This window comes from Periplaneta americana, chromosome 8, assembly GCF_040183065.1.
Source record: "Periplaneta americana isolate PAMFEO1 chromosome 8, P.americana_PAMFEO1_priV1, whole genome shotgun sequence".
In the NCBI taxonomy this organism is placed as follows: Eukaryota; Metazoa; Arthropoda; class Insecta; order Blattodea; family Blattidae; genus Periplaneta; species Periplaneta americana.
This window is the reverse complement of record NC_091124.1, coordinates 105,877,964-105,905,675: the sequence shown is the minus strand read 5'-3', so window position 1 is coordinate 105,905,675 and position 27,712 is coordinate 105,877,964. Positions and strand designations below refer to the sequence as shown.

At 34.5% G+C, this 27,712-nt stretch overlaps 1 protein-coding gene and 1 long non-coding RNA gene across 4 annotated transcripts in view; one reads left to right on the top strand and one right to left on the bottom strand.

Moving 5' to 3' along the window:
- LOC138704920 (uncharacterized) overlaps positions 1-27,712 on the top strand; it is a 73,694-nt gene that overhangs the window by 22,126 nt on the left and 23,856 nt on the right. For 2 of the 3 annotated variants that reach the window (XM_069833320.1, XM_069833321.1), the window contains exons 2-3: positions 11,432-11,734; positions 17,379-17,510. In XM_069833320.1, coding sequence (XP_069689421.1) covers positions 11,444-11,734; positions 17,379-17,465 — 378 coding nt within the window. In that variant the 5' untranslated portion in view covers positions 11,432-11,443 and the 3' untranslated portion in view covers positions 17,466-17,510. The remainder of the gene's footprint in view (positions 1-11,431; positions 11,735-17,378; positions 17,511-27,712) is intronic. The other variant, XM_069833322.1, reaches the window with a different exon arrangement.
- LOC138704919 (uncharacterized) lies at positions 4,170-10,696 on the bottom strand. The gene is made up of 6 exons (XR_011333479.1): positions 10,078-10,696; positions 8,956-9,113; positions 8,605-8,855; positions 8,216-8,341; positions 7,782-7,989; positions 4,170-7,467 (listed from the first exon to the last, which is right to left on the bottom strand). It is a non-coding gene; the product is annotated as an uncharacterized lncRNA (long non-coding RNA).

Genomic DNA, 27,712 nt, shown 5'->3' with positions numbered 1-27,712 from the left:
TAGCATGCAACATAATAATTAAAGAATGACACTGATAGAAAGTTACTCATGATCATAACTCATCACATTTATTGATACGATAAGATACTTACGATTAACATTGTTATCAGAAACAACAGGAGCCACAGCTAGGCATACTTCTTTTCGCGTGATGGAGACATCGTGTAGTCTAATATAATTTGAAACAAACATTGATCTCACACCTGTCTCGCAACTAGGCAGAGGCTTTTGCAGAACAAAACTGTTCTTACATTATTTTGAACAATAATGACAAATTGTGTGTGATGCAAGTGCTAACTTTCCTCTTTGTTAACAAAAAGAGCCCTACGCATTAATAAAAAGAAAATTGGAGTAGGCCCTATAAACACAATAAATACTAAACTCTTGATGGTACAAACTTATTAATACAGATATTTCGCTTATGCTCAGTCCGTCTTATCTTATAATTCTCTGCGGCAATGGTACCTGTATTGAGAGGGTTTAATTATCCAGTAACGAATATTATGATTTACGGTACATTTCATTTAAATCCGAGGGAATGAGACATTTTTGGAAATTATAAATTCTTAATTATTACTTTTTCATTTATAAATCAGCTTTTTACAAGACCTATAGGGAAATGTTTAAATTAAATATTCATGTATCTGAAAAATATAATAATTTATTTTATTTTACGTGGCAGAGTTAAGGCGTGCTCTTCCACTGACCCAAGTCTACAATTAATAGAAATACATAATAATAATAATAATAATAATAATAATAATAATAATAATAATAATAATAATAATAATAATATTAGATATGTTGCGAAATATTATTATTGAAACTGTATCATACAAGAATATGAAATAAAGTATTCATTGGAAACTACGGGACACCTTACTATTCAAAGTCTCCCGTTGTTTCCGTTTGCTACCTTATAACCAAATTAATACTTGACATAATTTCATATTTGTAATAAGTTTAAGGTGGTGTTAAAGGACTATTTGTTTTCATAATATTTATTCGGATCAAGAATTTTATTGTAATGAAATATATTGACATGTCCATCTGCACATTGTACGGCAGCTAGTAGTATCTAACTCGTTGACCAACTCGTTGCAGTGTACCTTTCAACGAGTTAGATACTATAGAGAGGCTGGTACCAGAGCAGTGTATATTGGAGAGTACCGCATCCTTTTGATCCGACAAATGCCGCCGCGGCGGCCATTTTTACTCCTGCGGAGAGACTGTACAATGCAAGACTTGCGTAGGAACACAGGTTTCTAGTGTGATATTTCATTGTTATCTTCAAGAATGTCGTGTTGTTGTGCAGTTAATCAATGTGTAATCATTTGTCGATGTACAAAATTAGCATTAACTCACAAACAAAAGGAGGAATATACTTCATTGATTAATTTCTTAACGACATAATATTTTCACTGTGGGCTAAAGCAAGAAGATGCACTATCACCTTTACATTTTAACTTCGCTCTAGAATATGCCATTAGGAAAGTTCAGGATAGCAGAGAGGGTTTGGAATTGAACGGGTTACTGCTTCTTGTATATGCAGATGGCATAAATATGTTAGAGTAAATCCACAAACTATTAGAGAAAACACGGGAATTGAAGCAAGTAAAGCGATAGGTTTGGAGTTAAATCCTGAAGACAAAGTATGTGATTATATCTCGTAACCAGAATATTATTCGAAATGGAAATACAATATAAAACTTAGAAATTTATCCTTCGAAGAGGTAGAAAAATTCAAATACCTGGGAGCACCAGTAACAAATATAAATGACATTCGGGAGAAATTAAACGCAGAATAAGTATGGGAAATGCCTCTTATTATTCGGCTGAGAAGATTTTGTCATCTAGTCTGCTGTCAAAAAGTCTGAAAGTTAGAATTTATAAAACAGTTATATTACCGGTTGTTCTGTATGGTTGTGAAACTTGGACTCTCACTTTGAGAGAGGAACAGAGGATAAGGTTGTTTGAGAATAAGGTGCTTTGGAAAATATTTGGGGCTAAGAGGAATGAATTTACAGGAGAATGGAGAAAGTTACACAACGGAGAACTTCACGCATTGTATTCTTCACCTGACATAATTAGGAACATTGCATTCAGACGTTTGAGATGGGCAGGACATGTAGCACGTATGGGTGAATTCAGAAATGCATATAGAGTGTTAGTTGGAAAGCCGGAGGGGAAACAGATCTTTGGGAAGGCCGAGACGTAGATGGAAGGATAATATTAAAATGGATTTGAGGGATGTGGGATATGATGATAGAGACTGGATTAATCTTGTACAGGATAGGGACCGATGTGGAGCTTATGTGAGGGCGGCGATGAATCTCCGAGTTCCTTAAAAGCCGTAAGTAATGACATGATATTTATAATTGAAAATATCAAGGTGGGCAAAAGCGGACGTTGGAAACCATTCCAAACTGGTATAATACTGGTAACAAAAACAGTTCTTGATTCTCAAGAAAGTTGTCATAATAAAGCGAACTTCAAATATCTTATGCTAGATAGATCCACGCAGGATGCGTTAGAAAATTTATTTACTACTGTCCGTTCCATAAATCCAATCCCGGACGCAAAAGAATTCAAAACTGCATTACGATTTCTCACTTTTTTCTCATAAACGGAGCATGGAAATTACGCAGTTTGCGATTCTGAACAATTAGTTAAGTTCCTAGGTACAAATGTAAGTAAACCCGAAACAGAAAGGTCTAGTGGAGATGAATGTGAGCAAAAGGACATTTATATAGGCTAAATTGTAATTTAACTGAAAACAGAAATATTAACTTGAGTGAACAACAAGCTCTTTACTACTTGTTGGGATCAGTTTTGTTAAAAAATAAAACAAAATAAGTTATAGGCATATAGTATTTGTGAAAATTGTTTTTCATCTCTAATAGTAATAATTGATGACAGGGATGAATCTATAAATTTTAGTAGCACATTAGTGACTCTCAAGTCGTACAAGGATATGTCACTTGTATACCCTTGTAAATCTGTGATTGATATAATTCTAAATGTAGAAAAATGTGTAACGTTGGTAGAAAATGAGTTGACACTAAAGGATTTGAAGTCTTTATTCATTAACACTTCAACTCATAAGTTCCCAACTTGTCATATTTTTGAAAAAGTCTTATCACTGTATTTTAGAACTAGAATGTATTTATTGTTGAGAAAATTATCTGTTATAGCAAATGCATTACAATCTGCTAGGTAGCGGAAGTGTTAGTATGAGAACTGCATAGAAAATTGCTGATGTTATCCCTATTGAAATGGACATGACATAAATAATAAAGTGTTATCTCTAATCAGTCATTTCACTATGACAATAATGTTTATTAATCCTCGTCTCATGTATTCAATAAACCACAACAACATGTATGATATCGCCTTTAATGACCTTCCTTCTAGCATTACTGCTTACGTTTCTGTGCCGAGCCAGGAGTAAATATGGCTGCCGCCGCCGAGAATGCGGTACTCTCTAATATGCACTGCTCTGGCTGGTACCTTTGATAAGCACTCCTTGCGGAGGCTGGCGGTACTATAGACCGCCATGTTTTTTAGGGAACGATCCATAGTATAGTGAGGATTACGTAAGTTCAGTTCCCAAACAGCAAATATTTCCGCCTTGTCAGTGTTGCCAACTGTTACCAGATATCACCACATGTAGTAAAATCACGATCCTATGTACTGAATGACTTCTTTACTCATCGTACTTTACCTTAATGTTGGAAGGTTATTCTAAATAGTTTCAATAATAATGAGAATAATAATAATAATAATAATAATGAGAAATGTATTGCTATGTTCTATTCTTTTATTCCTTTACATTATTATTAGTATTAGCATTAATAGGTTACTATACGTAAATATACAACAAAGTATAGTATATAATATTCAAGAATCAAATCTGTTCCAAGACCAATTAAATTATTGTCACTTCACTTCAAAGATTCCAGCGTACATATACTGTACTTCCTAAAGGTAGATAAATTAATAGCCAATTGAGTTTTGGTTGGAATTCGAATGAACTTCTGATTATCTTTTGAAATTAGTAAGGAAATGGATAATACAACTAGGCTAAAACTGAAATAATAATAAATCAACTTACAAAAATAATTTTGGTCCTTAAAAGCCATAAGTAATTTCACTTCTGGATACCTTTTTAAAGATTTCATTTGTTTGTAAATTGCTTAATAATGTTACACTTACACTTATTATTTCTGCAACTCCACGTCTGTCATTGAAAAAATGTATGATACATAACTGTGAAGTCTCTTTTTGGCTCTTGTGTCCTAAATTTAAATAAGAAAAAACAAATGATTCAAGAAATGTGAGCTGGTGAAAATTAAATACTCAATTAATAAAACAATTACTACCAAAAGAGTATTTTATTAATTCTATACAAAAGATGGATTACACAGAACAGATGGACAGAAATCATAGATTTATACACAACATACAGCATGAAACGATCATCAAAAAATGCTTTTTGTACACAATAACATCTTTCAAACGAAGTGAAATAGCCAATAAGTTCAATAAATATTATGCTAATAAGTAATAACTATAATTAATAATTATCTACAAGCTGTAAAAGGGAATAAAATAGTATATTGTTGAAATTAGGGGGTTATGGTTTATTACGTGTATTTATAATTTTAATTACTTTTTCTACATTTAATTATATTTTAATTTCTATTAGATTAGTTGGTGGTGTGGTTGTTAGTTTTATCTGTGTACGTCAGACTATTAAGGAAAAACTGAAAGAAATATTAAATCTACAATCTACTTTATATAACAATATTTAATCAAGAACTGAATATTACTATTAATTTAATAACATAAGACCCAAAACATCTCCAAGTCCAGACAATACACATGCTGATTTTCTTAAACATGTTGGCAAACAAGCAAACTCACTACTTTTATCTTGTAATCTCATCTGAAATACAATATCTGTCTGGAGAAAATCTATCATAACATCAATTTTGAAAAGCAATTATTCAACTAATATCTTTTCGAGTTATCGACAGATACCACTTACTAGTATGATAGCCAAAATTATGGAAGAGATGATTTCATAGATTGAATTGGTTCCTGGAATCTAGTAACTAACTTTCATCTTATTGAGTTGACTTTAGAGAATTGCATTCAACAAATGGACAGATTTTAAATTTTAGTCAAGGTATTAAAGATATTTTAAACAGAAAACAAAACACCTTAACAATTTTAATTTATTTTCAAGGATCATATGGCTCTGTAGATATAAATCACTTAAGAAATTGCAAACTTAGGGTGTCCATGATAAAGTGTTACACTGGGCCTGTGACTTGATTATTTGATTCATTGTCACAAATATGTAAATAGAGACAGATTCATCTGGGCTTCCCACATTGTTGTTTTCAGGAATACATTTTCCAATATTAATGTCGATGGTCTAACTAAAGAAATAGATCTTGTGATAATCTCATCATTTGCAGATAATATGGTTCTCTAGAACAAAAAATCACAGTCCACAAATATTAATAAACTGAGCCAAAATCACAACAGACTTTTTGACTCTACTTGGAGAACTCAAACTTGCTCAATTAAGGGAAACTTTACTAATAAAACACAATCCCAAGTTATTTCAAAATGAATAGTATATAAGTTAACTTTAACAGATGATGTTAAGAAATGTGATACTTCTCCAGACATTTTAAAAATCATTAGAAACGATAAATGATCTGGTCAGTGAGTGACTACATACAGTATTTTTTTTATAGATGGATCCTGTTTACCAAGCCATAGATGTAGTGGTGTTGTAGTACAATACCAGTATATTCCCTTTTACAGGGAATTATATTCAAACACTTGTTTGCCCCATTTTAACCGTGACAACGCTTTTTAGTTTTTTAAACATTCTGGTTATTGTATTGTGTTTGTGTTTAGTGAAAGATTTTAGATAAGGGCGCAAATAGCCATAGTAGCTGACGCGCCCTTTTTAAACGCCACTAACTAACTAACTAACTAACTAACTAACTAACTAACTAACTAACTAACTAACTAACTAACTAACTAACTAACTAACTAACTAACTAACTAACTAACTAACTAACTTCAAACACTGACTAATTTTGATAGTGAAAATTTAGATACACTTTTAAGCTTACAAAATCTCCAGTATCGACTTCATAAATCTGAGAAGGCTGTCATACTATCAGATTCAAAATCAGATATTCTTGCTGCAGTATTGGACGTAACAGCATGAAATCTCAATATTTTACAGTGTTTTAATATTTTAAGCAAAATGGTCGAATTACATCGACGACTGGTACTTCCGTGGATCCATGAACTTTATGGAGTGGGAGGTAATGAGGTAGCTGAAAGGTAGCAAAATTACTGTAAGGTTATCTATACCTGCATCTTACCACACTGTTAAAAGAATAACAAGATCAGAACATGACAATGTGGTAAAAAAAATCGGAATGATTCTAAAGCAAATGAAAAAATTGCAATAGGCAAACAAGATCAGAACATGACAATGTGGTAACAAAAATCGGAATGATTCTAAAGCAAATGAAAAAATTGCAATAGGCATCCACTCCACGATGGAGGAAAATCCTCAGAAGAAACCAACTAATCTGACCAAATGGGGGATCCAAACTACCCTCGAGTGCAGCTCTGAATTTGCAGGCCAACGAGTCTACCGACTAAGCTACATTGGTGGCTCCACTAAAAATATGAAGTACATGGCACTCAGATTATTAAATTGACAAACCTAAACAATTATTCATCAGTTAAGCTATAAAATATAATACATAGCAAGCAAGTTAATTCAATTTAAAAGTATAAACATTTCAATCAGTTGAAATATACAGAAATTGATAATAAATATCATGCAAATTACTTCACATTACAAGCATAAACAATTCATCACTTGTGGTATACAGCCTACTATTTAATTTACAGCACATACAATTCATCAGTTAAGCTATAGGCCTACAGTCTACTATTCAATTTACAGCATATATAATTCATCAATTAAGCGAAACAAAAATATAGTACACTACATAGTAAAAATAATACACCTAATTTAATAACTGAACTTCTATGAAAATCTACAGTGGCAGTACTCATATTATCACAGGCCATGATTGTCTCAAATATTTACAAAGAACTGATATTTCAGAATCTCCCCATGCCATTTCTGAAATCTCAATGAAGATATGGATCATTGTCTTGACTGTTTAACTTTACACAGCTTTCAATCATCTGGTTAAATATTGGAGTGCAAGATAACAAATGACATCAACTGCTGAACACTTGGTATCAATCAACCAACAACTTCATTACATTAAAGGGGAAAAAAAACTGAAAGAATTAATTGTATATAGACACAACACATAAGACAAGGCCGCTTCAGAACAGTAATTGGCAAGGCTCTGTTGTTTTAGGATTCTTATGTAGATTCAATTTCACCTGAAAGAAAAAAGTAGCATCTATAAGTATGCCTAATTATGAGAAATAAGAGAAACGGTTGCAATAGTAGTAGTAGTAGTAGTAGTAGTAGTAGTAGTAGTAGTAGTAGTAGTAGTATTAGTAATAGTATAGTAGTAATAGTAGTAGTAGTAATAATAATAATAATAATAATAATAATAATAATAATAATAATAATAATAATAATGACTGTAAAGTATGGAAATTAATATTGCAATGTAATATCAAAAGGTGATTTCACACCATCAACTCTTATCATTTAGTACAACAAATCTATTATATTCAGTTGCAATCACCAGTAGCTGTTCTTTCCTCCATTTTGTTGTTGGCTGATTTTTCACAAGTCTGCTATGATATGCAGCACTATCCATGACAATAACGCATTGCCCTAATGTTCTCAGGTTAACAACTGTGTTTGCACCCACTTCTCAACTACAGGGCTATTCATAGCACTATGGTAGTCCTGACATTTCTTTCAATTGCATGAAAAAATTAAATCAGCACCTGCAATAAAAATTATACCTGGGCATATAATTACGTCACATGAATTCACAGCATTTAAATAAAGAAAATAAAACATAACATAACATAACATGACATGACATGAGATCCTCTTTGGTGAAAGGCTTTCCCACGTTTTTATTTAGTCACCAATTTTTATATTTTTGTACCCTGATTTAAAAAATTACTCTTGCCAAATTTATGTAAAATATAAATCAATATAACTTACCGAGTATAAATCCACCTTTCGTTCTGGCATCTAATCTTCCACCCTCATTTGTTGGTCTACGAATAACACCATTCATGTCACTGGAAACTTCACCTGGTTTATTTCATGAATAAGTGGGTGATCCTACTTAAAAAAAACAGAGAGAGAAAAGCAATTCACATTGACACTCTAAGAGACACAAAAATTTTAAAGACAGGAAAACCGTTCAAGAATTTTATAACTAGCCTCTAGTTATAATATGAAACTATTAATTGCAAAACATGTTGTTCCCACCTGAATTCATTACTAGTAGCCTATATTAATTGCAATTTCATATTCCACATAAGTGTTAACCTATTTGTTAGTACAAAATTCAATCACTCAATGTCTCACAATACATTGAAATTTACCATTCATAAAAATCCAAGTCTCATCCAAGAATACTACGGGTTTAGGGTTCTCACGCTCCACATTTCTTATTTATTCTCTTAAAAACGAATAACATCACTTTCTCGTACATGTGTATAAGGATCCCCTTTGCTCCATAGAAATTTCATCTCTTTCAAAAATTTTTTCACCGATGATAAGGATACTCTAAATAAATATGTTTCATAATCATCATTCATAAGTTCCAGAACTTTTGCTGCTGTTAGTACTTCCCCTGTAACAGTAAATGAAAATTATGCCATATTTTTATACATATGACTAATATCAGAATTACATTGCATAAATCAACACAATAATTCCTGTAACTTCCCTACCTTTATGTAACTTGTCATAAATAAATCTCGCAATTGCATCTTTCGTAAAATCATCAGCATCAGTCACTGGATGTTTACGTAGTCTATGTTTTCCTGGTGTCACAAGTGGGGTCCCCTTCTGTGAATTTATCACTTTCGTGGCTGTAGTAAAACCAAAGCTGTAATAACAAACAATAACATAACACTTCTAAAAATTGTTATATCATAAAATTCATGCATGATACCAACATTTACAGCTATATGAATAGAAAATGATCAACATGTTAGGTTGGATCTACGATAGGTTTAAGTAGGCTAATATTTAGGTAATTCTCCAGAAAAGCTACATCAAAGAAGGCATAATTTTATTTTGTTTAATTGATTTCTGTGATATTTACATAGTGATGAACACGTGGTTTTAGTGCACAGCCACAAATACTTTCAGCACAAAAATCCTTTGACATTTACCTGTATATTCTAATGCATTGTTGTAGTCCCTCCCTCAAACGTGTTACTAATTACCAATATAACATGCGAGAGGTCCAGGACGAAGAGAAATGGTTAGTTTCCCAGTAGTGCGTCCTCGTCCTCTCGAGTGTTATATCTTAACAAGTACGTTGGGTGGGGTAGCTTTTCTGAAGAAACACCATATTTAATATTACTTAGACCAGTCATGAATAAATTATTCAGCCAGAGTCAACGTTCCTATGCTTTATAGAGTATGTTATATAGTTATTATATAAAATTGAATTATTTTTAAGCACCATAACAGGCCAACATTCATGTAATATTTGCTGCAATATCAAGTTAATAATTACAATATGACTTGTATTTTCTTCGGCCGATGTGGCATGTAAATTGTGATCTGAACGGTTAATTTAATACCAAAAGAGAAAACTGGAAATTTACTTTCGTGCTGTTTGATTACTTGTTCGTCTAATTTGTAAATGTATTTAAGCTATCACCTACTGCAGTATTACAGTATCTTAAATGTATTTAGTTTGGCAATATGAAAATCACTGACTTGATTAAACATGTAGGCCTAACCTAAAAATTTGTTTTGTTTGACCACAATCATGAAATTATTAGTGCAAACTCCTAAAACTGAATACCACTTTGAAATGTATGCTTAAGAATACTTACTCCTAATAATTGTCCTATTCTGGTTGTAATTGCTGTCTCCGTTAGCATAATTCCTTCTTCATTATCTTCTTTCTTCAACTCATTATACACGTGACAGATTTCTGAAGCGTACTCTGAATGCCACACATTTTCTTCCTTGGAGGAGTCACTGCAACACTATTTCATTTTTTTGACATAGTAATAAAAATCTAAACACGAAAGAAATTCATTAAAATTTGAAATAATATTTCTATCCATTACCCACGTGCATTATCACGCCCAAGTATATTATATTCATTCGTACTTATCTGACTATTCTTGAATTATAACCACAACGCAACACATAAAATAACTATTATGTATTAATATTAATACTAATATTAATTAATTATTAATAAGTTCGAATTTCACTATCTTCCAGTAACCGGCTGAGAAATCTAGTACAATTTTAATTTCATGGAACTCCAGTACCGGCAAATATTGTCGATATTTGCCTCAGCTGCCAACATACCGGTTACAAAATCACTACCATTTATGGTATTTGTCAGTATCGAAATTCGAAACGAAGTTGGCAAAAGAAAATTCAACCTTCAAACTAGAAAATCACCATAATCCACTAGCATTTGTAGTAATGGGGGAAAAATGGTTAGGTTTCACCCTTAGAGTATCAAGTTACCTGGTCTTCCCTATACTGTTGGCCTCCGCAGGGAGCGCTTATCAGAGGTCTAACTCGTTGGTCGTCATGTTCCTGTCAGATAACTAAGAACCGGGGGGGGGGTTTTCGGTGCCACTTGTGCAAATATCATCTATCATCATTTTACAAACCGCGAGGAACACGCACTATGGTGGGTGATCGATTCGTCGTCACACAAATATAAGTAGTGTCCTATTGTTTGATACAAATGATAAAAGAGGGAATTGGGACAAGTTTTGCTGGAATGACGAAAGAAAAATGGGAGAACGCCAAGAAAACAATAGCCACCTTAGTTTTGTCCACCGTAAATAGGTATAACTCCGATATCGCCGAGGTTTAAACTCGGTTCCGTGGTCTTCATAAACCAACGCTCTGCCAACTGAGCTGAAAAGAGGGTAACTTCGAGCGTAATGACGATCATTGTAACCAGTACCAAAAGCGATATACCTGTATCAAACATTGGAAACCACGAACATTTGACTGTGGAATTGTGGGTATAGTATTGAGTGTTATGTTTCGAGGTAACGGTATTGTTCGGAATTGTGGTAGTATCGCTATCCGTCGATTTTGTTTTTCGAATAATCCCAACTCATTTATTGGAAGCTACCGACATTTTTGAACGTGCTGGATAAATCTGTGATTCTAGATGACAGCCAATACCATGTGTTTCTTTGTGTACAGGTGCTGGGAGCTATGTGCTTGGGCCTCGTGGGATTCTACGGGAGCCGCTATTACTATGAATTGGAAGCGCAGTCCGACGAGTGGATAAACGTCTTCAGCAAGGATCAGCTGGGCATGTGGAAGCCCGCCGCGCAGGCCGCCGAGTGGATAAACTTCGTCCTCAGCAAGGATCAGCTGGACGTGTGGAAGCCCGTCATGTTCTTCTTGTTGGTGGTGACCACCTTCCTGCTCAACACGCTCTGCGTGCTGCTGTCGTGCGTGCTCTCCTTCAATACGGCCACTTTCCTGTCAAAGACTGTCTACGTGAGTAAACACCACTCTGTGTACCAGCCATTTCTCGCCCAACAAGCTTACTGTTTTACCGATAAATGCCTCTGCAGACCAACATCTTACGAATCTGTAGATACCTTCAATATTGCATACAGAGTGTTAGGAAAGATTGTAAAACCTTCGTGGGGTTGTAGGGTAGGACATTTGAAGGCGTTTGAGATAGGGAATGCATGTCCGTCAAAGCCACCTTTCAGAGCTACGTCGTTGTAAAAGTGATAACCACAGAAGACAAGTTACTTGAAATTAAAGGTCTTAAATAATATCAGCTATCAAATGACAGTCAACATTAAGATATATGGATCATATATGCTGACTAAGAGAAAGGCAGAAAATAGGAAAAATTGGATAATGCTGGGTCTGCCCTTTGGCAGAAAACTATGAATTAATTGGTACCTAGTAACTGTGTCCGTGTGGAAAATAATAAGCAAGCAATACTGAGGTCGAGAATTAGATACATTTTGGTTGTAGGAGGCAATTAGCATTCCCCCGTGAGTCGAAAGTTGGGTAATATGACCTCGTCGTTTCTTACCTGAGTTGTGGTCTTTGCTGACAGTGCACATTTAACGCATCATCATTGCTGTTCCTCCTTCAGATCAATAACTAATGGAGCGGCGACAAGAGAACAGCGAAACATGGTGAGTTGTTTACATTTAATTTGTTACGAACTGGGAGACTTAAAATTTGTTTCATATTTCATAAATTGAGTTGTAGTTGACGGCATCATACATTACAGACGCTATGTTCGGTTCAAGTTTGTCGAGTATGGCCAAGTTCAATATTCGCCGACGTTCGCTCTACAGAAGGCGACCTGTCATGTTTGTTCGGCCTTCTTTTAAAATAGTCGCTGTTCTCCATATCCATCCTTTCATGTTTCAACTGCTTAAGGATATTGGCACATATGTTGAGATTAGTTCTTTATATGGAATAAGACGAATTTTACATTGGTTGCCTCTCTCATGTTGGAACATTGCAGGACACTAGTTGACAGTGCACAATGAACTCATCCCAATAACATGGAACGATATACGTGGCGGGAATACATAGACATGCTTCGGCGTATTGCATTCACTTCTCAATTGGCTCCAAATGTTCTGCCCTACAACCCATCGAAGTATTTTTTAACTATTTGAAACACGGATACAGTTACTAGCATTGGCACCGACTTGGGGATGCTTTGCATTTTGAGCACCCCCAAAATAATTACTGGGGGTCCCCAATATTCTTCTATACAGACTTCCCAGTTCCCACAACTATCATCTCCTGATGATTTGTATCGTAGATAGTTTTACGAAGTTCTTGACAATATTGTGAACTTCTTGGATGATCGCACTGACACTTTTACTGCAGATTTTCTTGTTAAGAGTGAGAATTTTCTAATTGGTGGTTTGAATGACGATAATAAGGAACAGGAAGAAATTCTCTCATTTCATGGAGATGACTTGGACAAGGAGAAACTACTTTTACACAGGGACATGTTATTAGATATTGCAAGATCAAAACTGCACCACATCACAGATTTGCAGACTGTTTTTGATCTCTTTCGGAAAGAAGCTTTTCTTCGTGACATGCTACCAGAACTTGTTAGTTCATAAGACTATTCTTACAATACTAGTGTCTACCTCTACTGCTGAGCGATCATTCTCCTCTTTCCGTAGACTTACATCCTACGTTAAGTCTACCATGGGTCAATAGCGAATGAATGATGTAGTTATCATGCATTCTCAGAGTAAGAAGCTCTGCATTTAGATTTGGATGGAATAGCAAATGAGATCATCACTAGAAATGAAATTTGCAAGCAAACATGAAAACGTAATTCGCAAAAGGGCCACCCTTCTGTGGTACATGTTAAGATTTTATTAATCATCATGAAAAATCGTAGTGTTGTTAATAATGAAATAATTATTGATTATACAAACTATGAACAGTGTTTATATTTACCAACTAACAATATCGTTTGTTGCAACAGTTTCAACATAAATTTTATATATATATATATATATATATATATATATATATATATATATATATATATATATAACTTGAAAGTGGTTTTCCTTTTCTGAGTGACCACCCCCAATATATTTTACAAGTCGGCGTCAACTGTTACTAGGCATCAAAAGGGTTTTAATTTCAAGCAGCTTGTCTGACTGCAGGAGTTAGCACGTTTACAATGACGCAGCTATGAAAGGAGGATTTGGCGAACATGCATTTCCTATCTCAAACTGCTACAAATGTCCTGTCATACAACCCTACGAAGGTTTTTACAACCTTTTCAAACATCCTGTATATTCATATCGGTTCTGTACAGAAATTGGATATGTGCTGTGGAGAACCTAAATATACGTAAATGTCGAAGTACAATTTTAAGTTATGTAAGTTTCTCATAATATTCTTTGTAACTTTTAAAACCATTTCGAACGCAAACACGCAAACATTTGCGGAGAGAATAGGCTTAATTTGAAAAATGGAAAATTAAAAAAAAAACTTTTATAAAAATAAAACATTCACGAAGGAAAATGAAAATTCTACCGTCAGCAGTAGTACTCTACTACAATCATCATTATCATTAGCACCATCACTACCATTATCATGAACTCAACCACAACTACCAATACAGCTATGGTCATCACCATCACCACCACCACCACCACCACCACCACCATCATCATCATCATCATCATCATCATCATCATCATCATCATCATGGGTCGGTTTTGTTATACCCTTTGTCAAATTGGAATTGTTAGATAACGTAAATTTTTAAATAAATTTTTCGAAGTCATCTTCTAACGTCTTTCGATACACTACGTCACCTCTTTCGACCCTTATCATTTCCTATTGCTCAATTTCGTTCCTAGTTATGACCATTGAGCTCTATACTAAAATGGAGGAAACACCGTATGTTAAAATATCGTGCCACTAGGTTCGCGCGTCGCCATGTTGGTGAGGGAATCTTTCTCTCTTTCTAATACAGTTGCTACAATGATGTTACCTCCCAAGTCCGTGTATGCGTATTGAAATTATTTATATTGTGGGTTATCTTGAACTATTTCTTTTAATTTAATATGAGCTATGAATTCTCTAAACTTTTACGTAAACATCTTAAATGAAATTAAGTATATAATGTGCTCTACATTACTTCTAACTTAAAAAAATACTACCGTACCAATATGAAAATATGAAAACCAGAGACAAATGCAGTATATAAAAGAAATCTCTTGCCTTATCTAGGCCACATATTTACATGCACTACTCTCGATGAGGATAAATATAGGTTATGAATAGTAAAGATTAAATTAAAATAAAAGTTAAATAAGATACAAGAAAAATACACAATTATATTCATAGAGTTTTAAACATATACTGTAGTGTAGTACTGGTAGTAAACAGAAACATATATTTTGAACTAGAAAGATTTATTCGCCATTAAAATTGTATAATTTTTGGTTTTGTCACAAGTTTAATTGTCTTACACCCAATATAAAATAATGTAACTAAATTTACCGATTTTTATAGGTACCGGTATCTATACTTTGACCTCAGAATATAAAAACAATAAAATCACTGGTGATGCCATGTTTCAAGTAATGCAGACAGTAATAGAATAACTAGGTACAACAAATATTTAGGTATTTTTCTTTGAATGTAAGAGGCTGCTGATGCTATCCTTTGAAAATGCCTATTGAAAATATAACTTTTTTCTTATTTGTTGGATATAAAAATTAATAAATACAATATGCAATATGTAAGAAAACGGGGCATTTTTCATTAAAGCCCAGGTATAGTTCCAGGTCACAAAAATTGGGGTATGAGGAGCGCCCATTAATGAAATTCTCCAGTTCCGCCTATGCTATGTGATAATATGGAAACTACTTTTGAATATCGATAGTCTCCACCTATTATCTGAATACCACTTCGATTCTCTTTTTTTCTCGAGGCATCTTCGAAACTGGACGATATTGGGGAGGGTGCCTGGGTACTTAATTAAGCCACTGGATTTCGCAGCCTATTAGCAGTCTACAATTTAGCTTAATCATTATAGGAAGATTTGTCAAAGGAATGAGCACTTTGAGAATCTGTCTTATCTGAGAAGTTGTTCTTAACATGCTGCATATTGCTTTCAGCCTTTTCTTTCAAACTGGTTACGTAAATTCGTTCATATTCAATATCTAAACGTCAATTCATCGAGGAGGAATCTGTATCAGATATAAGAAATGTACTGTTGAAAGATAAAGATATTCGGAATCTGCTCTAATATAATCTCCCTCTTTGTCTAATATTTAAGATTTGTCATACTATTATTACAAGCAATAACTAAATTAAAAAAAGAGTGTGTTTATTTTTGTTATAAGGTAGATATTACAAGCGTGTACCATAAAGTGATGTGTAATACAGTTCCACTCTTGTAAATAAATAAGTAGGGAGCTAAATCTGTAGCGCTCGGGAAAAGTGGCACAAGTCAAAAATGTTAATTTTACAGGAGAAGGAAAAAATAACTGCCTTCACACTGATTTATATCGATTTGATTTTCTTCTGTATGAATTATTGTAATGGAGTAATACTTACGTCTCTTTTCCCAAGCGAGCAGATGTTCCGTAAGTTGTCAATAAATTAATAAAAAAAGTTTGTGGAAACTGACTTATGCCACTTTTCCCAAGCATTGCAAAATAATATCTAGATTCAAGCATGAGTTATCTTTTGCGTCGGTAATAATATTATAAGTATGTGTTTCGCAAATGTGCACTTCAAACAAAGATCCCTTTAACATAGCTTTTATTTCGTGTATGGCTTAAACTCAAAGCCTGATCTGTGTATTTCATGCCCAATAACTGAACTTTCCTGCTCGCAGTGACACAGTTTATCAATAATATATTTCCTTGAGCTGATCATTCATATTATATAGCACATTAGGCTACATTTCCTTGCTAGTGATTGTGCTTCCAGTTCATATGTTTCAACTATTGCACAATTCCGTAATTATTTTCATTTACCATTAATTATATCTTCATCAAATGTTATCTACAATCTTGAGTTAGAATAGTTTATTGTTTTCAACTCTGGCATTTAAATGTCCTATAATAATTACTTACTTTTGTTGCAGTAAGTCATAAAACCGATGTGGTGTGTTCCTTTCTGTGTCAGTAGGTTGTATGTTTTATTATTTTAACTTCATAAAATTGTAGTAAAAAATATACATTCAGAATGAACAGTTCGCCAATCTCCGTTCTATTGGAATGTCGGTTGGAAATAAATTAAAAAAATAAAGTTACTAAGCCAGAATTAAACACAGGTAATCGCTAGGGGCCTTGTAATGGGGCAATATTAATATGAACTTCATTATTACAAACAGAAACTGAAGTTTACTAGTAGGCTAATGTTGAATTTTCGAAATCTTCAAAATCAGAGCTCTGTTCAAATTCATTCTTTCTTCTCTTTTTCTTTTCTTTCCTTTTTTCTTTATCTCTTTCCTTCTTTCTTATCTCTTTCCTTCTTTGTTTGTTTCTTTCCTTCTTTCTTACTTTCTTTTCTTTCTCCGTTTCCTTTCTCTTTATTTCTTTTAAAAAGGTTTCAAACAAAAGCCGAGAGTACTGATTTATCTTCTATTATTGTGTTATAGGGAGTTTTATACAACTTCATGGCGTTCGCGCTGTACCTGCCTGCATCCATAACGCTGATTCTTTCCATAAAGGAGAGAGACATTTAGTCATACAAGTACGGTTACTACTACGACCTCTTCTTGGCTGTTGGGGTGTGTATATCACTGCTGCTATATATTTACGTGAGGAGTAAAGTTAATGCATAATGATATTGATGTAACTGAAGTCGGAATTTACATGAAGTGCATTTTGCGTGTAACATTCTAAAAATTATGAAAAAAGTATTTTTTTTCTTCATCCATGATTTTAGATGTATTCGGTAGCGCAATTGTGTATATCTTCGACGTAAAAAAATACATGAAAATGTTCTGATATTCGCTATTATTAAGAATTGCATCATATTAAGAAAGTATGGTAACATTTTGTGTCACAGTAGTGATTAGGGCCCGAATTTTTATGTGCTAAAAACTTAAAAATATTTATTTTTATGTGCTAAAAATTTTGAAAAAATATGTGTTAAAACTAGAGAAATATTTTCTGAAAATGAAAAAAAACCTCAGAATGTTTCGTAACTTGCAAGAAAAAATTGTATTGAAACTCACCAATTGCAGTTAAACATCAGATGTAAAATGCTGACTGGACTTGTAGTGCACAACAAATATCTCCAGATTGTGGACCGCAAATCCTTGCCTATTATCAGAGAACAATGCCTTATATTGAGAAAAGGAACGTTCTACATCACACAATGTTAACCTTGCATATTTGACGAGGGGTATATTACTAACACACGTGCGATCAAGTTCACTTATGTTTTGGCCTTCCAAAACTTGAGCGACTTTGCAGAAGGTTTCGTAGCCACTATTTTTCTCAAACATAGACCCTTAAATTTTTTTTCTTAGAACTTCTATTTTCGAACCTGAGATAGCGTTAGGTTGCCTTTCAACATACTATATTTATTTAACTGGATTACTCAATAAATCTACAGTAGTTTCTTGTTTCTTTATTGAGTGACTCAAGAAACTAAAATTAGCAGATATGAAGGCCAAGTCATATTTTAAAGTAGTATCACATAGGGGAAAGGGAGCAGGATAGCTCAAATATTACGTTTCATTTTTTTTTTCCGTAATTTGTATAGCATTTTATGAAATCCTCAAAGATGGTCGTTCTGCATGGTTCTTTGGCTATGTGGAGAGATATTTGAATTTAGATTTCATCACGATTTAAATTTGAAATTTTGTATTATTTTGAAACGTGCAGATTGAATAAACTTACCTCGCCCTAGAGGCAGATTGACACATGGTATGGGGTAAATTGGCTACATGTTAAATAAAGGCAAACTGCATATAAGACTAGACTTTTTTAAATTTAAAATTTATTTGTTTATATAGACAAATGATTTAATATGATGGACGCACATAGGCTAAATATATACCCATGAAGTTAAACACTTAGATAAAAGAAGAACTGAATCCTAGAAAATCAGGTAGAAAAATTAATTTTGAACTTGTAAATGACTACATACATATCTGAGAAGGAGTTTATGCATACAAAGTTTCTATTTCCATCTGTAAAATTTTTATCTACCATAACTTACACTCCAGGCACTGTCACCTAGTGCACATTCTGAGTAAGAATTAACATAATACAGGCAATATGTCATTCTGTCTTCTTCGTTACTTTCCCTTCTTGAATTATTCTTTGTCTTTCGACTGGGCTTAAGATTCCTTTTCTCACTACTAAAGTCCCCTCTTGTATTTTTGCTGAACAAATTCATTATCCTTTTTCGATATCTTCTCCTCCTGGAGAGTCAGTAAATATCGCAATAGACAATTTTTCCCTCATGTTCTCATCCGTAGCTTACCTACAATACTGAGTGGGAGACTGGAATTGGATATTAAAATCCTTGGCCCCTTGGCCACATTTCTGTTTTCTAACTTTACAGCACTGACAGCTCGTAGTTGCTCTATCAGGTTTTTGAAGTCTTCATTTTCTCATTTACTGCAATGAACATATATGTTTTATATTTACAATCAATTAAATTTAACTTATATAATAACAAATTATATGAATAAGTGTTTTACGTATTGTATAATTTATAAAATCATTTAAAGTAACACAGCGAGGTAGGTTAAACATCGTGCCAATCTGCCCCCTAACAACTGTGCCAACTTGCCTCTCGTGTGGATATTTGATTTGTGTTAAAATTACGAATTAGAGTAATGAATGCGAAATGAAATTAACACGAAACAAAGCCAATTGATTGCATTTTGCAACGATGTATTTAAACTTCACCTAATATTACATATGTACCTTGTAAAAAAAAAAAAAGAATCACGAGATGGTGAAAATTTACTTATCTTGCTGCAAAAACAACTTCATGGCTTCCTCTTCTACCGCTTGCCACGAAAGTCTGACGCTTCCGTGGAGCATGCTTTATAAAGCAGGAATCATAATGTCTGCGTGGTGCTGCAATCCGTCGCATAACTACCGAAATAAAACTTGTATGCCAACGTGCCTCTGTAGCCAACCTGCCTCCATCTCCCCTATTACATTCTGAATAATCTCAATTGCAGAGGCATCATCTTTGTCCAGTTCACTTACCGTAGTACAGATGTAAATGCTTCAAAATGACCTGCATAATACGAGTACAACACGGCATTAAGCCAGGTGCACCAAGGCGTGACTACAGGTATAGGAGGCAATGGAAAATCAGGATTTATCTTTTTGAAACGATCAATCCATGATAGATATTTTACAAAGACTTTTTTTCCGTTGGACATTAACTTGTACACATTAGGGTAAATGATCGGTTTGTTTCACACAATCTATGCAGGGAGTGAGCGACACACGTTACATGAATCATATTAAGATAACTTACACAAAGACCTTCAGCAGCTTTCTTCATACATGCCGTGGAGTCAGTAAGCAGAAGCAATACACTGTCATATTTCACACCACTCGGGTACAAAACCTCCAAAGATTGATTAAATAGCCTAGCTATTGTTGCATGATTTGCAGCTGACATTTCTTCACAGGCTAGCAAGAAAAATTGCTTGGAAATTATTTCGTCATTTTTAAGTACACCTACTATTACATTTCTCACTTTTCGACCACTGGCATCGGTAGTTTTGTCAATACTTAACCAGATTTTTTTTTTTGTTTTCACATGTAGACCTAATGTTTTGTAATGTTTCATCATAGCTCTTTGGAAGATAATTTTTCCGTAGCGTCGACTCACAAGAGACTTATGTTCGTATATTTAGTAAGAAACTTTCTCAGCTCGGGATTGTTCACCTTATAAAAGGGAATGTCAGCTGGAAGAAAGGCTCTACATAAATATGAATAATAATCTGAGTGTTTTTGAATGTTGGAAGATGAGGATGGCGTTTGTTCTCCTATAAGAACACGCAATGCAGCTGCAATGTGCTTACTTCCTGACATACAGTATGTTGTATTACCTGGGATCGTTGATCTGCACTTACTGATTTTGCACATGGCTCACAAAATAATATTTTCCATCGGTGGTAAAAGTGTTTTGAAACTGTAGTAGGTACTGTTGCGACGCTCGCTCACACACGATTTCACTTTAGACATTTTTAATTCACACAGCTACACTTCACAAAATAAACCAACTGCTCTAGTGATCTGATTCTAACTAACAAACAGGTAAGAATATCCTTCTCACTGCAATGAGTCACTGTTTACAGAAGTAAAAACAGCACGCACATTAACATAGAGGTCCCTGTATGACGTAATCTTGAGATTGAATTCTGTTCTTCCCCGATTAAGCACGTGCAAGTGAATCATTCTCACCTCGAGCGGAAGTGAATTTTTTTGAGATACAAATTTTTGTTGTAAAATGTTAAAGGAGAATGAGGAAAAGTACTAAAATATGTATTTATGAAGAAAATATCGAAAATATTTATTCATATAACTTTTTTTGTAAAATATGCTTTTTTATGTAAAATAAAATTTGGAATTTACGTTTGTCGGACCTCGATATGGATATTAAACTTTATTTTAGGAATGTACATGTTAGAATAAAAAATCTTTTTTTTACATACAAATCAGAGCCCTAGTAATGATATTGATGAAAAGAACATATAATAATTTTAGTTCATTATGTTTATATAATTGTTATTTTGGAAACCATTTTCGATTGTAGGAAAAACATTTTGCTAGGGTTGCCATGCCTTCCATATTTGACGTGTTCACCCTCATTTTGCTTGTACTTAAAGTAAAAATGTTTCCTTCTATTGGTAGCCTAATTTTGTATGGATATGGATAAATATGGCAGCATTGCACATTTATTACTTATTATTCTACGTTTACACGGCGACAGTTTAGAGCTAGAAAAGGTGTAAAGTATCAGGAAAGCTACCTAACAGGGTGTTTACACGGTGATAGAACATAGTTTCCCTAAACCCATTAGAGAGCTCTCATTAGAATAAATTATATAATTCTAAATTCTAATATTACTCTCCAGACCGTTTACATGGTGCAGACAGTTTAGAGTGAGAGAAAGTGCTGAGAGAGAGCATTTAGAGAAAACAACCATGTCAGAAGCATAACGTATTGCTGTGGCTGTAGTTATTGCAATAATTCTTCTGAAGAGAAGGCAGAAAAGAAATAGAACTATCTGGGGAAAATCTTTGATATCATGTCGGAACACGCATGGCGCTTACACGTCCCTCGTCAATGAGTTGTGGATGGAAGATCCAATTCGGTTAAGAAATATTCTTAGGATGTCACATCAAAAATAGAAGAAACAATAATTTTGATTGGACCTCCAAATGGCAAAAAAGACAAAAATATGAGCATTACCATTAGTATACAGGAAAGATTGTTGGTCACATTACGTTTCCTAGCAACAGGTTTATACCTTAAACACATGATTTTATTGTTCTTAATACAAGAAGTTATGAATAATACGTAGATACATATAGCCTTCTACCCTAGGGCAGGTCTGTTACTGCAAACCCAGCATTTTGCAATCTTTCCTATTTTCTGCCTTCATCTTAGTCTCCGCATATGATCCATAAATCTTTATGTCGTCTATCATCTGAAATCTTCTTTTGTTCGCCATTCCTTCCAGTGCATTCTTCAGTATGCAGTTTCTTCCCAGCCAGTGACCAAACCAATTTCTTTTTCTCTTCCTGATCATTTTCAGCATCATTCTTTCTTCACCCACTCTTTTCAACACAGCTTAATTTCTTATTCTGTCTGTTCTTTTCACATACTCCATTCTTTTCCATATCCATATTGCAAATGCTTCTAGTCGCTTCTCTTAATTTCGTCGTAATGTCCATGTTTCTGCTCCATAGAATGACATACTCCAAACAAAGTATTTCACTAGTCTCTTCTTAGTTTCTTTTACAATGGTTCGTAGAAGATGCTTATTCTTCTATTAAAAGCTTCATTTGCCATTTCTATCCTTCTTTTGACGTCCTTACAGTAGCTTTTGTTACTTCTTATAGTACACCCCAAGTATTTGAAGCTGTCCACTTGCTCTATTGCCTCATTTAGTATTCGCACGTTTACGCTCTTTATTGTTCTTCCGACAATTATGGTCTTCCTTTTGTTGCATGTATCTTCATCCCATACTGCTCACAGATGTCATTTAGTTCCACTTGCATATCCCTTAGTATCGTCTCCTCTACTGCTAACAAAACGCCACATCATCAGCAAAACTTCTTTATTCTTCTGTAGGTAGGCCCTATCTTTCGCCGATTGTTCGTAGCAGTCCAGTTTCATTTCTCATACCTTTTCCCTTCCTGAAGCCAAACTACTCTTTTTCCAACTGTCCTTCCATCTTAGAATATAAACGTCGATTCAATATAATAATAATAATAATAATAATAATAATAATAATAATAATAATAATAATAATAATAATAATACATGGGGCATTCAATAGTTAGTGGCAACAATGTTTGTATGTGGCGCTATCAGCGATAAATGATGCAAGCTGATAACAATGAGAAAGAAGAGCATCCGATGTGATATTTGTAGTGAGTTGAATTTGTAGACTGTTATCTGTGGTGCTCTAAAATGTTTAGCAAATACGAACAATTGTCTCTTCAATTTTGGTTGGTAGCACGAACCCAGGTTTCATCTAAAGTTATGATACGTCGAAGGAAACGTTCGCCTTCACGTCCATAGCGTTCTAAGTGCAATCTCGCCGTTTCCATTCTCTGCCACATGTTTAAGATGGTGTGGAACCCACCGAGCGCAGATTTTCCTCATCTTTAACTTCTTAAGTATGTGAAGAATCGTACCAGAAGTATGTGAAGAATGCCTTGCTAGTTCAATACAAGTCCAACAACAGTGTTCTTCCAGCAGCGCTCTTACAGCGTTCACATGCACATCATCACTTGCCGATTGCGGTCTGCCAGCTCCACGTTTTTGATGAATATCTTCCCTCCCTTTGCGAAATGCATGTGCCCACCTAGCCACGGTACGATATGGTGAAGTCTCTCTACCACAAGCTTCCAGTATTGTTGTATCGCATTGTCGAGCATTCTTGCCTCTTGCAATCTGAATTTTAATGAAGCATTTTTGTTCGTATTTGCTAAACATTTTAGAGCACTACAGATAACAGTCTACAAATCCAACTCACTACAAATATCTTATAAATGACATTATTGCCTTCAAATTCACATCAGATGCTCTTCTTTCTCAATGTTATCAGCTTGCATCATATACCGCTGATAGTACCTCATACAAACATTGTTGCCACTAAACATTGAATGACCAATGTAATAATAATAATAATAATAATAATAATAATAATAATACTAATAATAATAATAATAATAATAATAATAATAATAATAATAGTTCGTATACTTACCGGAGGTTATGGAGCTTTCGCTGTACCTTTTCCACTGTTGCCTGAACCGTCTCAGCAGTTTTTGACAATGGCTGATTTCTCAGGTCTTTATTCTTGTGATTATTCTCAAACACATTCCACAAAGAACTTTCGAATTCATGTACTTCAATCAATCTCTTCGTCTCCTTCACACTCCATTGTTTCTTGGCCGCCATTTCTACTTCTTCTCTCGCGAGAGTTAAAGAAAAAGTTCAACTCAGCTGAATAATTTAGAGTAGCTGTAATCAAATAATGAGAGATAACAGTATATGCGAGTTCTCTGTGCAGGGTATTTACACAGCGAAAGCAGTTTTCAAGGCCGCTCTATTTAGACCACAGTCGCGCAACTCATACGTATAAAATATGCCAACATTTAACAACTGGCGCGACAGTAGCACTCCAGCGGCAGGCAAGTTAAATGTGTGTGGAGTACATATGAGTACATATGCTATCACAGCAGAGAAATAATACTGTGTAGTTTATTTGATATTTTTATGCCATACAGTGACTGTATATGGTTCTTATCAGGGATGGATCCTCTTTAAGGGCCAATGGGGCCCGGCCCCGGTCCCCATTTTTGAGAACGTAAATTACAATATAATGCAGTATGTTTCATATTAAAGTCATCTTTCTTAATGCGTTTTCAATACAAAAAAAATATTATGGATTGACGCAATTCTGCGAGAGAATGGACTGACTGGGCCGGTGAGAGCCCGCCCTGTACGTAGTTCATTTTGCCATTAAAAGTTGGACAGTAACACACTAGCAGTTCTTCCCCGCCCCTTTCCCCACCACCCTCAAAGCCTTGCAGCGTTACTTGAGTTGTAGTATTGAGTTAAAATTGAAGTTCTATAATACATTAAGTTCAACGTAAAGTGCGTGTGAGTGTATGTACAGCGTTTGATGTGGATAGGTACGTTTGCAAAAGTGTGTATAAGAATACACCATTAAGTAAAACTACTATAAAGTGTGCAAAAGTGTTTGAAAGAATGAATACATTAGACAGTTTGATTGAAACTCCGTTCTCGCGGTTAAAATTAGAAGATGAATTGACAATTTAAGCTCCAGGACCTTTTCAGCCTAAAAATATTTACGTAAAGATTAATTTTTGGTTCTACAGGCTTTATGTTATGGTAACAATGGTTACACTAGGGAATAAATGGAAACTTTTTTTCTGCTGTATAAATATAAATATGGCACTTTTACTAATTTCGGTGTGCTGAATTCAAAAATGTATTTTGTTTTGCCGTATCACGTCAGGTTTTTTTTGGCAATTTAGCAAAACATTATTTTGCCACAAAATAAAATTATAAGTTACAGCGTGTTCATTGAAATCATATAATTATTTTGTGTATCTGATTCGTTAACACGTCCATCTATTTTTTTCTATGTTGTATAACAATAAAAGAAACAGTTAAGAATTCACAGAAACATTAGGCCCATATACAAGGAAAACATCTTACTGAACGAAATTATAAGAGCAGAAAGCTTATCTTCAGAATGTATGTTAGACGTCCTCGGTTTCTCTTTTTCTCTTTCCATTGAATTTTAGTGTGTGTGAAGTCCTCGAGTATTCTCTGGAAGAGTCATCACGTGCAATACTCTACCAGTAATCGGCCATCATATTTACATCCCAACGTCCCTGGTAGCGTCGCTCTACCTCTTTTAGATCCTGTGAAACCTTTCACCTTTCTCTTCGCTTAGGGCTCTTAAATTCGCAGGAAATTCGCATTAGTGTATATGAGCCAATAGAAAGTGAAGCTTTAGGTTCATGTTGTAACCGAGCACTTTGAACTTGTCCAGCATGTTTCCTACAATTTCTTTGTACCGTGGATCCTTCACGTTACCAAGAAATTTCTTCACAAATTCTTTGAACACGTTCCATGCACTTTCATCTGTTTCGTCCATTTTACTGGTGAAATTGTGGTCCATCATCAGCTTTCGAATTTGTGGGCCATCAAATATTCCCTCCTTGATTTCAGCATGTGACAAAGAAGTAAACTTCGTACATAAGTACTGGAAGCAAGGAAGATTTTTTTAGTGCCTTGGCAAACTGCTTCATAACTCTCAGTGTTATATGTAACGGAGGGAGTATAATTTTCTTACGAGCAACGAGACTTAACATTGTTAATATTTTTGTCTCCTGGCGTTAGTTTCTTTCTTTCAGGCCAGTATACAATATTCCAATGTTTGTTCCTGGCCCTGGTGTCCCACTCGCATGGAAATTTAGTGCATCCTACCTGTTGTCCCAATAGTAAACCAACAAACGTCAGGTCACTGCATATTTGCCACTCATGTTCATGATATTAAATTTTTTCAAGAACCAACCTTAATGTTTCGTATGATTGCGATAGTACTGTACAATGTGCAAGGGGTATGGACGCTAATTTATTGTCATTATGAAGCAATGCTGCTTTAAGGCTTCTTTTCGAAGAATCAATAAAAGCCTCCAACTTTTGGGCTCATATACTTCTTCTCCCAACCGTTTTAATAGATTTCTCACATCTGTACAATATACCAGTCTATCTTCCTGTGTATAGTATTTCCGGAAAAATTTTTCACGATTCCTGTACCACGAAAATGTAACTATAATTACCAACATGTTCTTCTCATGCAGTCTAGAGTCTAGTAATTCACTTTTCTTTTTGGTGAGTCCTAATTCCCTTACCAAATCATTCAGCTCGGGTTGGGTAATTTTTTTTTCGGTGAATTTTCAAATTCGTCTAGATCAGAAGACATCTTAGTATCTGCATTTGGAGAAATGCTTTCAGATTCACTGTCATCTAAGTTTGTTGGTGGTGTAGGTACAAGTAAGTCGGGCCCATTAGGAACAGGCCTCAAAGCTGATTGAAGATTTGGATACTTAATTGATTTCTTGTTCTCCTTGTTGTAACCAGTAACATTACACATACAAAAATAAAAGTCATCGTAGTGATTCCTCTGCTCACGCCATACCATTGGTATAGCAAATGCCATTGCTTTTCGTTTTCCTGCATACCAGTAACATAATCTTCTACACGACTGTTACACGCATTATGAGGTGCAAAGGATTTATCCATGTCAACAACTTTTACTTTGAAGTACGCAAAATATAGCTTCTTTACAAACTAATTTATTTTACATAGAGTGAATCGGGGATAAATGACTATCGGGGGAAGATCTTATTTCTTTGTAGTTTCACATTCTTCCAAGAGAGAACGCCTCGGGCATGTCTTCATGATCACTGAGACAGATGAATGTCTGTAGAGTGGAAGCTAACTCATTTTGCCACGTGTTCTTGTTGTCAGAAGAAGAAAAGCAAGAAAACAACTCATTTTTCTGCTACAAAATAATTGCAAAGGTATGTAAAAATTTTAATACACCCTTGAATTCGTAATAACTGTCAAACTTTTGTAATGGATATTGTAGTAAAGGTTCTAAAGTTTGTATTGTTAACAATCAACTACATTGTTCCGCCATCTTAGGTTGCGTCACAGCACTAGG